The sequence below is a fragment of the Glycine soja genome, chromosome 17 (assembly GCF_004193775.1).
Source record: "Glycine soja cultivar W05 chromosome 17, ASM419377v2, whole genome shotgun sequence".
In the NCBI taxonomy this organism is placed as follows: domain Eukaryota; kingdom Viridiplantae; phylum Streptophyta; class Magnoliopsida; order Fabales; family Fabaceae; genus Glycine; species Glycine soja.
The window spans coordinates 8,010,122-8,022,591 of NC_041018.1; the positions used below are offsets into that span (position 1 = coordinate 8,010,122).

Sequence of the window (12,470 nt, forward strand, 5' to 3'; positions counted from 1 at the left end):
GACAGTACTAATTAAATAATTGAAGGCAAAAATGGCCTTGCAGCTGTGTTGAACTGAGAGGTCAGCTAGAGAGACAGAGCGCCAACCATTGCAGATAAGCACATCCCTACCAAACCACATAACACGTGTCATTCACACGACTTTCCAATTTTCATATCACAAATCACAAAACTAAATTAATTCAGACCACACCACATCGTACACACACACACACACACTTTTGTCAAGGCATAGGATTGGTGAGGTAAACTTGAATTGAAGTGAAGAAGGAGATGGCTGCAACCTCTTCCTTGTGCTCATCGACCCTCCAATCCCAGATCAATGGATTCTTCCTTCACAAAACCTCTCTTTCCCATACTCCTTCCCTCACTTTCTCCAGGTATTCATTCATTCCTCTTCTTACAATCACTTGATCGATTCGGAAGCATATCAAGGATACCCAAAACATCAATTTACCTCTTGTACTTTGGATTGAAAGATTGAAAATCGAATTCACTCACTGGGACCCCTTTATGTCATGATGGGTGTCTGTCTACCATTTTTTCAAATTGAAACAAAAGAACAATCTCTGGGTAGCTTGCAATCAGCTAATTCAAAAGTCATATGATTTACTTCATCCATCATGCATGCATTGTCTTCTGGTTTTCGTACATGTTATCTTCATTTGGGAGGACTGTGACATCATGTTATTCTGTTTTTGAACCTGGATGGTTCTGTTTGATTTGCGTCTTTGCTATCGGATTTGATAATGGAGGTTTGGGAATCTCATTCATAGGGTTAAAAATGTTAGCTTCAGAGCTTCATTCTATGTGCCAGCATTTCCATGTATTTTTGTCTGTGGCCTTGTGTTCATGTTGAGTTTTAAAACTACTTTTCATGTGATTGGTACATATTTATGCAGATTTGTGCCTCGGGGTATTTAAAAGGATAATATAGTCTGCTTTAATGTTCTTTTGTTACTCCATGTTCTGTGAATTCAGGAGGAAAATTTCAACCACAGTGAAGGCTACATCTCGAGTCGACAAGTTTTCAAAAAGCGATATCATTGTCTCTCCGTCCATTCTTTCTGCAAACTTTTCAAAATTGGGAGAGCAGGTTCTATAACGTGCTTTACATTTTGTAATCAGTATTTCAGTTTCATATGTTTTGGTTTGCTAATACAATATGTAATATTTCATAATCATTTTATCATGTTTGCTGATTGCCAGTAAATCTGTCCTTTTGTTTTCAAGGCACTATTAGCATGTTTTTTGATTATCAGCGATCATGATTGTTGTAGTTTGTGTTATCTTGTCTAGGTGAAAGCAGTGGAATTGGCTGGTTGTGATTGGATTCACGTTGATGTAATGGATGGTCGCTTTGTTCCAAATATTACAATTGGACCTCTTGTGGTTGATGCATTGCGCCCTGTGACAGATCTTCCTTTGGATGTACACCTGGTATTCATCTTTATACAAATACTAAATTAATCTGATTTTGAATCTAAGTTCTTTTCTGACTTTTATTGAAACACTGTAGATGATTGTAGAGCCTGAACAAAGGGTACCAGATTTTATTAAGGCAGGAGCTGATATAGTCAGTGTTCATTGTGAACAATCTTCCACCATCCATTTGCATCGTACAGTTAATCAAGTAAGATTTCCTTATGAACTGTACAGGAACTGGACAGTTGAAATTATTCCTTGGAAATATGTTTCCCCTCTCCTGTTATAATTTTTCAGCTTAATATATCTATGTTCCCTTGTTTTAGGTGAAAAGTCTGGGAGCTAAAGCTGGAGTTGTCTTAAACCCCGGTACCCCCTTAAGTGCAATAGAATATATCCTTGATGGTGAGCCATTTTTACTCCCTTTTGCTTGCCTACTTTTCTTTTCATTATACAATAAGAACATTAGTGATTTATGACATGGGTTCCCAGTATGCTTTACATGGACCAATGCCAGCCGACTCTGTACTTAGTTTAGAATAGAAAAGTTACCAAAGCTGTCAGTTAACTAAGAGTTCTGTTATTTGTTTGCATTATTTTTTAATAAAAGAGTATATGTTGAGCTATTTAAGTGACAAAAAGGAAGCTATTTCTGTGTTTTGACAATACTTGTAAAAGAAAGTTATAATTTATCAACAGAAGACAAAGATTTAGTCAGCAATTTTAATAGCAATGTCAGACATATTAGTTACTCCCTCCGTTCCTATTTATAAGACCCAAATTTGAAATAGTGCTTGTTCCTTTTTATAAGACCCCACCGATAATGTTCCTTGCATTAATTATTTTTAGACTAGAAATACCTCTAATCAAAAGAAAAGAGAAAATGAATTGGCAAACAATTAGAAAAGAGAGGAGTATTAATGATAAGGATAATTTTTGAAAAGTTATAAATTTAAAACAAATTTATTGCTACCAACTAAATTAACTATTTTCTTTAATTTTGATGAAGTAAGTAATTGACTCTTATAAATAGGAACAGAGGGAGTATATTATTAAGGTTGTCATCACAGACTTACAGTTTACTTTAAAATTAAAATCAAGGGGCTAATTTCTTGTTTCAAAACTTTAGTGCTAAAATAATGAACAAATTAGAGGAGTAAAACTTATTTTTTCTTGATCTTTATTTTTATTTACTTTAATTACTCACGAGAAATGCATGGGCATTTTTTACCTCATTAAGGAAGTAAAAGAGAGTAAAACAATCTCTTTCACAATATATTGAGATCTATTGAATATTTGAGTTACTTGTTTAAAAGTTTTGGTAGTGAGAAAATAAAAGCTTTTAATCCTGTTATGGTTTTTGCAGTGGTTGATTTGGTCTTAATTATGTCCGTAAACCCTGGCTTTGGTGGCCAGAGTTTTATTGAGAGTCAAGTAAAGAAAATTTCTGATTTGAGAAGATTGTGTGCGGAGAAGGTACGATGATTGGATCTGTGTTACTGTCTGTTATTTTTTGTTTTGCCCCCCAACTTGTATGTCATACATAATATCTATCTGCATTCTCTCTCTCTTCAGGGAGTGAATCCATGGATTGAAGTAGATGGTGGAGTTGGTCCAGCAAATGCATACAAGGTGCCATATACATAATCAATGTCTTCTATCAATTTATAATTAAGAATGATCTGTAACAAGTCTTCTTCTACATGCTGAGCATAAACTGATAGGGCTCAATGATTGCCTTTTTTTGAGTGGGTGAACTCAACATAAAATATTTGGAAACAGCTGATGTGACATGCATATCCATTCATGCACTTTAACTTTATATATACCGCTGTATTTTGGTGAAGTGCTCCAGTTTTTGGATAGATTAGGAAATTAAAAAATAATTAGTTAGGATCTCATTCTTGTTTATTCATTCAACAAGGCATAGTAATAGAATTGATCCATTTGAGTTGTAAGATCCAATTTAGTATAATCTTGATTGACAGGTGATTGAGGCTGGAGCCAATGCACTGGTTGCTGGCTCTGCTGTTTTTGGAGCTAAAGATTATGCCGAAGGTACCCGAAAAAATATTTTTGTGATTTGACATATATATATAATATATATATTGCAATGTGTTGAAATTCAATGTGATTTTGATAATTTTAATGACTTCAACTCCCTTGTAGCTATAAGAGGAATCAAAACCAGCAAAAGACCTGAAGTAGTTGCTGTGTGAAATGCCTGTGTGGTTCCATATTCACCGTACGCTCCAATGTAAGCTGTATTTTTTGCCCCATAGAGGTTTCTCCATTAAATTTTGGCATATCGTTTTACTGATTGGGTGGTTGAATATAAGCAAAATTGACTGCCAGTATGAGAAACAATCAAGTAAAATAATGGCAGACATTGCTTATGCGCCAGTTTCAAAGTCAACTATATTATATAATTAAGTTATGCTTGTGGCTCAATCATCACATGTATCTGACTGATAATTACTCAATACTAGTAGAAATTTTACATTTGGTTGTGTTAAAAATGCTCCATTGGAATTACAAAATGTAGAAGGTATTGTCCTGGCTCTGAGCATGATCTCAATCTAATTCTCACTGCGGGTTTTACTCTGTTTGAACCTGGCAGACAGTATTCATGAATTAGTGGCCTATTGGGCACCGTTATGTTGCCTGGCTTCTGTCACCACTGGCAATTTGCTTCTCTCTGGAATTAACTATAAGAAATCAATCCAAGTAAGGCTGCTGCTGTGATGCATAGTTTGTATATAATATTTTGGAGTATCAGGACAAGTTTAATTCAAGATAAAGCCCTTTACTCTGTATCACCTTGTAACCTGTCAATTATATTCCCCCATATTGTAAAGCAGTTGAGCTTTCTATCAATACAAGGTTTGAAGAAAACCAGCTAAATACATTATATGCTTTTGTTTTTTTTCAAAGTTGATACCATTTTGTTTCGTTCTAACAATGTCAATGAGGAAAGGACCCCTTGAAAGATGAATAATGACCAATTCACTTCAAACTTTAATCAGAGTGCCTATGTGAATTTTCACACTTTTGAGATAAGTGGCAAATTGATGTCTAGAAGAATGAGGAAAAGACAATCTTACTGCTATACTGCCAAATTCTTATGCTAACAGCGGACTATTGATTGCCCTACACGCTAAGTTAATCGTATGTTATATCAATGGTTATTAAATATTCCACTTTATAGTCTTTTTAACAACCATTGCCAATTCACCATAATGGTGGCTTAGCTGGCTTGATAGAGACTTTGAAACAAACCACTTCGTAAAGAACAACATCAACAACGTTGTATGACAAATCCATACGCCAGCAAAATCAATCTCATTTGTTAAATTCTTCAACGGTTGAATTTTTTGTTCTGGCGCATTAGTCTTAGATTAATATTTGCAAATAATACGCAAAATTGTACATGGAATTAACATAATTAGAAAATTGTAATCATTCATTCATATACTTTTCAAAGTTTACCATTTTCTCTTTTTTTTTTCTCCCAAAACATTTGTTATTGGGCATTGGCTTTCATACCAAATAGTATTATTTAACAATTACATCGCAGAATAGTACAAAATGCCAATGTCAACTATACAAAACTTAATGGTAATCTCAGTTTGTATGTAAAGAAACAAATAATAAAACATATACATCCGCCCATAAAGATAATCTCAAATTGCCCAAGGAACAAGTTATACATTCTGTCTGCAGACAGGACAAGAATCATTCTTGACAAGCCATTTGTCCACACATATCAAGTGAAATGTATGGTGACAGCGAGGTAAGCTTCTTGCAATTTCCCCTACTTCAATATCCTGTAAATTTCACTTCTCAATGTTAAGATCATTACATTAACAGTTTCATTAAAAAAAAAACTCAAATGGGAATAATGAAGACTTGTAGGAAGTGTTATGCATTTTGTGGTCATTAAATCTCATTAATATCCTCACAAGCAAGAAAAATTAGAGGCTTCCTTGGTTAATTATGCACATAATACCTACCTACTGCTTTAATATTAGTATTTCCAGAGCCTCCTTATGAATATTCTTTGTTCTTTTTAATTATTTTCACATAGGAAACAGAAAAAGGATTAGGAGATGGACATATGTTAAAAAAGAATAATCACCTGCAAACATATTGCACAGCAGGTATTCTCTGCCTTTGAGATCATATGGTGGGGTAACCTCTTCAATGAATCTCCTGACAGTCCTCTGGGTGCAACTAAGCCATGAACATCATGAGTCTCAACATAGCCTGTATTCGCAATGCCAACCTGCTCAAACTAAAACAAATGATCATACGTCAAAAACTAGATATTATCCAACAGACTGCGTGATAAAGTAGTCCAAGTACACAATTTACAAGTGTCTTAAGGATACAGTTCTAAACAATAAACACAGCAAAAATTTATAGAAGTTCATATTAGTTACATCACTATATGTAAATAAGCTTTACAAACCATGCTTGTTTAAAATAAAAATCAAAGTGGTCTACATATGGGTTTACAAAATTCAACAAGAGTCAAAATAATCTAGAGAGATTTACACAAAATGTGCAGGTTAAAAAACATTAAAAAGTAAAGATAATCCTTTAACATACAAAAGCAATTGAATGAATTGATAGCAGGCATAAAAATTAAAATGTGCTAGTTAAAAAACATTAAAAAATTAAAGATAATCCTGTGCACATGCAGCGTCAATGGCAGTGATATTACCATAGTTTGGTTGGTTATGGATCGTTTAGTTAGTTACAGTCTTATGGATGCACATGTGATTAGTTGGCGTGGAAAATAGTCTCTCCTACTATATAAGCGGCATATAGTTATTTTGTAAACAACTATTACATCGCCAGTGCAACCTTAAACAGCTGCATTAAAACAGCCACATGGCTGCATAGTTATCAAAATGCTACAATTCACGATTCGAATCTTGTCCATGTGTGTACAAATTTGGATTATTGGGCATTTTAAGATTTGTATTTTGCATTGAATGGGGAAGTAGTTGATGTCCAACTAAGGACTGAAACTCTAACAAAGACCACGAATTATAAATTTTGATTGCAAATTTGGAATGAACAAATTAGATATCCCACAGACAATTGTTGATTGAGAAATTTTCAGAGAAATAAAATACAAAATCCTTCAAAGGATGACTGGTTTAACCATGGTACCATTCCTGATTTGATTAATGTACTTTTTAATTTAATGGATGATTTTCTTTACAAAAACCAGCTCTCTGCTGTCAAATCTTTGTTTTTGACTTAATGTGTGCTATATTTGTTTGGATAAATAATCAAATGTCTGCAGATCGATGCACTCTGATTTGCATTCCAAGTGTTTTGAGGCTTTTTTTACAAAGTGAATAGTTTAAATCTCCTTTTTTAACTTTAATTTCAGATTTCAATTGTTATATAGGTTACATGAGCTTGCCACAAGCTGATCAAACTGAGAAAAACCAATTTTAGGTGAATTGAAATAAAAAGAGGCTCATTTCTAATTCAAGAATAGAAAATATGCTGATAAAACTAGCCAATGCCCAAGGGGAGGAGAAAAAGAAAGCTGGCATTTTGCAAGCTTCCATATTGCAAAGGAAAAATATATAAAAACAAGTGGCATTACTCATAAGTCTTAAAAGGTTAAGTCCATCTCAAATTGGCCATACCAAATAGGCAATAGCTCTTAGTATTACCAACTCAAAGATAGCCCCCTAGACTATTATATTCATCCACTGAAGCACACAGCTATTGCTTTCAAAAGGCAAATGTGGGGCAAGAGAAAAAGGAGAATTACCTGCAAATTGTAAGCAGTTAAAATAGCAGGTGTAAGGGATTCCTCAACAAGCCTCCCACGAACAAGTTCCTCTATGAAATCTGCCTGGATTTCAATGTTAAAATATTGGCTTAAAACTAAGAATTAAAGACTGCCACTCATAAAGGCTAATCATATAACAGGCTAGCACAAACAAGTGCAAGGCTTGAAACTTAAAAAGGTAAACCATATTGTGCCTCATAATTTTGAAAGTTACTACAAATCATTTTGCTCACAAAGAGACCAAGGAAAATCAAGAAGAGAATGACTACCAACCATAGATGATGCACTCCGTGAGCCAGTTTGCTCCATACACCAATAGGCACGGGAAGCTTCCAACACCTCCACAGAGAGTATAGAGCCGGCAATGGCACCCAATGAAACTCCCCGGAGAAGACCACTCTTAGTGGCCTTAGCTGCTAGAGCACCAGCTATAGCTCCTGTCAGGGCCCCAGCTGCAACCAAAAAGCACAATTATATGAGACCAATGAAACCAAACCAAACCAAACCAAACTGCACACCCTGTGCAACACTACAATAGTGGCCACTGGCCAGGCAAACAATCTACACCCTTCAAATTCTCTACCCTTGTAAACAACAACTACCACACCAACCATAAATCTCACTACCAAAACCAATCCAGGTCATTAAAAAGTACAAAGCTTAAAATACAGTCACTTACGTGCTTTTTTAGCTTTGTTCTCCGATCAGAATTATAGTTTCGCCTAAAAAAAACTATGCTGGCCTTTAAAGTAAATATTTATTACGGAGATTATCGAGGTGAAACTTCAATTCCAATAGAAAAACAACACAAAAATTACCTAAAAAAACTGCCTCTAATTTGTCTTATAAAAAAATCCAACAGTTCAGGGCAAAAAAAACCCAGCACAAATTTGATTTATGCATACAATTTAATATTTCTACTTTCTACCTAACAGCAAGCAAGCCTGGAGAATTACACCTTAATAATAAAAAACAAATAGTATAACAAAAGTCAAAAGGCTCTAAATTGAGGGCAACGGGAATCGATTTATTGACGCCCCACTAATCAAAAACAAAGAATTAACGATAGTATTTGATAGAAAACAGTTATTTCCTTAAGGAAAAAATAAATAAAATCAAAAGGTATTATTATTACCAAGGGCAAAACACACGGTAAGGGCCCCAGAAATGGTGCATAAAACGAATTTGGATAGAGAGCGAAATCCCCAAGGTCCCTGGATTATTCCAGTTTCCATGGTGCCCAACCCAAATTGGGAGAACCTGGGTGTGTCAGAAAGGTGCAAACTTCAGGGCCATGGCTGCTGCTGATGTTCTTTTTGTTGTTTATTGGTTATGAGATGATGGTGGGATTAGATTAGAAAGGATAAGAAAGAGCCCAAATTTTGGGGTAATGGAGAAAATGAATTGAAAGCTAGCTAGAATGGATCAATCAAAACAAAAATGATGGGATTGGATGGTATGATAGGACTTACTGATGTCAAGGAAAATATTATTAAAATATATTAATAATAGTACTACTTTGTTACATTATATGATAGTACTCTCATTCCATATCATATGATTCATATATTCCAACTCTCTTGTTAATTAGTATTTTTAGAATATTAATAACAAAAATTAAAAAGAAAAAGAACTTATCATGAAAATTAAAATAAAATAAAATTATGAATAATATATTTTAGTAAAAAATATTTTTTTTAATTTTTTAATTAATATTCTAAAAACACTAATTAGTATTATATTTGCCTACAGTATATATAATTATGGAGGAGGCTAAGAAAAACAAAGTCACGTCATTGGCATGGGTCTGTGAGATGGTTGGTACCAACCAAAGTTTGTATTAAATTTTGTAATTAATGCTATAATTAATTGTAATCCCCTCATGTTTAAATTTTACACGCATGGCTATCACAGAAATTGAATTGCTTCTAGGATTGAACGATGTGATGATAGGCTCTAAACGGCCCAGCCGTAATTATTCATAAGCAGTACTCCATCATCAGATCCAATGCCAAAAATGATCATTATTTTCAACACCTCCTGCCACAATATTTGTGTCCACACTTCACACCCCCATTAGTTGAGCACCTATTAACTTTCGGTTCGTGTTTGATTAACTTCTTTAGCTTATTATGGAAAAATAATACTCCGTACAATATCCATCGGTTTTGCAAATTAAAATGGTAGTATTTCATATAATTGTTCATGGGGGCATTTGGGTTGCACCTTGTTCTCACGTACGTTTATTCTTCCAAATAAAGATCTCACCGGTTTGCATCTTGATCTTCCAACTTATACTCTTTTCTTTCAGTACTTGCCAACTATTTTGCCCCAGGCAAAATGAATTGCAATTATAATATGAACTTAAATTTTCATTCCCCCCCCACCATGCATGTTTGTTTTAAATAACCACGATTTTTTATTCTTATATCAATACAAGGCAAACTGTTTTTTTTATACTATAAATGGATTTAAATTTACAGATGTCACACTAATGCAACAGAAATGGAGATGAACAACTTAACGAAGCACAAATTCATGCACCAAATCTTAATGTTAATGTTACAGAGGTAGCTTCAAACTATTCTCAGTTCAGAATTCGTGCCAAATAATTTGTTCCAGCAATAGTTTGGTGTATAATAAAATAAAAGATTAATTATTATTGGTTTAAATATTAATAAAAAAAGAATATTATTGAACAAAGTAATCATATTATAAATTGATAAATAACTTGACGTAAATAAGTACTTCAAAAGAAAAATTCTAAATCTTCATATTAATTCCTCCACTTATACATTATGTAGTAATATTTAATTTTTTTATATTTTTAATATATTTATTAAAAGGTTTCTTAAACTTTTTCAAATTTTTTTATTTATTTTAGTCTCTAAACAATTTTTTTTTAATAAGGATGGCTAAAAGCCCAAGAAGACTAAACAAGAATCCTACGAGACACAAGAAGTCTGATTACATCTTTTAACCAATCCGCAACCATATTAGCTCCCCTAAACACATGGACCACACATATAAATGTCCCAATCTTTCTCCTTCCATCATCAAATAGCCTTGTCAATAGGTCAGTGAGGATGATGAGATTCCACGCCACTCGTCAACAACAAACTTTACCACAACTTTGGAATCACATTCCACCCAATGTTTATAAACCCCATAGTTTCAGCTTTCAAGCAAACATGCATTGTATTAGTTACACCCAAAGCTATGTCATTTCTAAACAAATTTTTGAACTTTTTTATTTTTATTTTTATACCTTTTCTTCATTAACAGTTTTAGTCTTCGTTTTCAAGTAATATTGAAAATTTAGTGACTTATCGTAAGAGTCTAACAACATAATTATGTGTGTTTTTTTTAAAACTTTGTTTCTTAGAATTATTCGTTTTAAAAGATATGAATTTAAGCATTTTATTGAATTAATTAAGTCAAGGTCGATCTTAAATGAGCTTGGATGTGAGAACCTAGAAACGGAAAAACATAAGCATCCATTCCCGCGAAAACACAAGTTTAGTATTCAGCAGAAAAAACAATGCGTTATTTGGTTTTGTTGAGGTACGATGTTTATGAAAGTTTTGGTTCGTGCAAGCGGCAAAAGAGTTGTTCAAGAGCACTTGTTGTCCCTATTGCAGAACTGCAACAGCGTAAGCACCCTCCTTCAAATTCACACCCAAGTACTTCTCAACGGCCTCTCTCAAAAGAACTTCATCGTCGCCAAGCTTCTCTCCTTCTACATAGCCTCTGGCCATCTCCAACATGCCCACCATCTTTTCGCCAAAATGGACAACCCAACAACCACCGTTTGGAACCACGTCATTAGAGGCTATGCCCGCAGCCACACGCCTTGGAAAGCCGTGGAATGTTACACTCACATGGTGTCTTCTAAGGCTGAGCCTGATGGGTTCACGCACTCGTCTCTGTTGAGTGCGTGTGCGCGAGGTGGGTTGGTAAAAGAAGGGGAACAGGTGCATGCCACGGTTTTGGTAAAAGGGTATTGCTCCAATGTTTTTGTGGACACGAGTTTGATCACTTTCTATGCTGGGCGCGGTGGCGTTGAGCGGGCGCGCCATGTGTTTGATGGTATGCCGCAGAGAAGTGTTGTTAGCTGGAATTCTATGCTTGCTGGGTATGTCAGGTGTGCCGATTTCGATGGGGCTAGGAGGGTTTTTGACGTGATGCCGTGCAGGAATGTTGTGTCTTGGACCACCATGGTTGCCGGGTGTGCTCGGAATGGGAAGAGCAGACAGGCTTTGTTGTTGTTTGGGGAGATGAGGAGAGCATGCGTGGAGTTGGATCAGGTGGCGTTGGTGGCGGCTTTGTCCGCGTGTGCTGAATTAGGGGATTTGAAGTTGGGAAGATGGATTCATTGGTATGTTCAACAGCGGTTTGTGGCGAGGAACTGGCAGCAGCCCTCTGTGCGTTTGAACAATGCACTCATACACATGTATGCTAGTTGTGGAATCCTTCACGAAGCTTATCAAGTGTTTGTCAAGATGCCTCGGAAAAGCACCGTATCTTGGACTAGCATGATCATGGCTTTTGCGAAACAGGGACTCGGGAAGGAGGCCCTTGATCTGTTTAAGACTATGCTCAGTGATGGTGTAAAAGTAGATGGAGTAAGGCCTGATGAAATAACCTTCATTGGAGTTCTTTGTGCTTGTAGCCATGCAGGGTTTGTAGACGAAGGACACCAAATTTTTGCATCCATGAAGCATACCTGGGGAATCAGCCCGAGTATTGAACACTACGGATGCATGGTTGATCTCTTGAGTCGCGCTGGATTATTAGACGAAGCACGAGGACTTATTGAAACTATGCCCTTAAATCCTAATGATGCGATATGGGGTGCCCTTCTCGGTGGTTGTCGAATTCACAGGAATTCGGAGCTAGCATCACAAGTGGAAAACAAGTTAGTACCTGAGCTCAATGGTGATCAAGCTGCGGGCTATCTTGTGCTCTTGTCAAACATATATGCTTTTGGTCAAAGGTGGCAGGATGTCATTACAGTGAGACAGAAGATGATTGAGATGGGTGTGAAAAAGCCTCCGGGCAGAAGTTGGATCCAAATTAATGGAGTTGTCCATAATTTTATAGCAGGTGACATGACTCATAAACATTCATCTTTTATCTATGAAACCCTGCGTGACGTCACCAAGCAGGCCAATTTGGAAGGCTATGACAGAGAGATAATTGTTTTCTTGGATGTTGAGGTGTAG

At 35.5% G+C, this 12,470-nt stretch overlaps 3 protein-coding genes across 5 annotated transcripts; 2 read left to right on the top strand and 1 right to left on the bottom strand.

Annotated features, from left to right (window-relative positions):
* Positions 1 to 182: 182 nt before the first annotated feature.
* On the top strand, positions 183 to 4,392 carry LOC114392110 (ribulose-phosphate 3-epimerase, chloroplastic-like). Of its 2 annotated transcripts, none has more exons than XM_028353146.1 (10): positions 183 to 379; positions 981 to 1,095; positions 1,299 to 1,439; positions 1,519 to 1,632; positions 1,751 to 1,829; positions 2,791 to 2,900; positions 3,000 to 3,056; positions 3,413 to 3,482; positions 3,594 to 3,681; positions 4,049 to 4,392. In XM_028353146.1, exons 1-9 carry the CDS (start codon positions 273 to 275, stop codon positions 3,641 to 3,643), a joined length of 843 nt encoding a protein of 280 aa, XP_028208947.1. In that variant the 5' UTR covers positions 183 to 272; the 3' UTR covers positions 3,644 to 3,681; positions 4,049 to 4,392. The 2 variants fall into 2 exon arrangements, with proteins under 2 accessions (XP_028208947.1, XP_028208946.1); XM_028353145.1 differs by having other exon boundaries at positions 4,045 to 4,383.
* A 468-nt stretch (positions 4,393 to 4,860) lies between these two features.
* LOC114392112 (NEP1-interacting protein-like 2) lies at positions 4,861 to 8,687 on the bottom strand. 2 transcript variants are annotated; one of them, XM_028353148.1, is made up of 5 exons: positions 8,381 to 8,687; positions 7,519 to 7,697; positions 7,225 to 7,308; positions 5,563 to 5,709; positions 4,861 to 5,251 (listed from the first exon to the last, which is right to left on the bottom strand). In XM_028353148.1, the coding sequence occupies exons 1-5, from the start codon at positions 8,478 to 8,480 to the stop codon at positions 5,129 to 5,131; spliced, it is 633 nt and encodes a 210-aa protein (XP_028208949.1). In that variant the 5' UTR covers positions 8,481 to 8,687; the 3' UTR covers positions 4,861 to 5,128. The 2 variants fall into 2 exon arrangements, with proteins under 2 accessions (XP_028208949.1, XP_028208948.1); XM_028353147.1 differs by having other exon boundaries at positions 4,867 to 5,251; positions 5,563 to 5,718; positions 8,381 to 8,685.
* Positions 8,688 to 11,033: 2,346 nt separating this feature from the next.
* Positions 11,034 to 12,470, top strand: LOC114393530 (pentatricopeptide repeat-containing protein At5g66520-like). The gene has a single exon (XM_028354883.1). It carries the CDS (start codon positions 11,034 to 11,036, stop codon positions 12,468 to 12,470), a length of 1,437 nt encoding a protein of 478 aa, XP_028210684.1.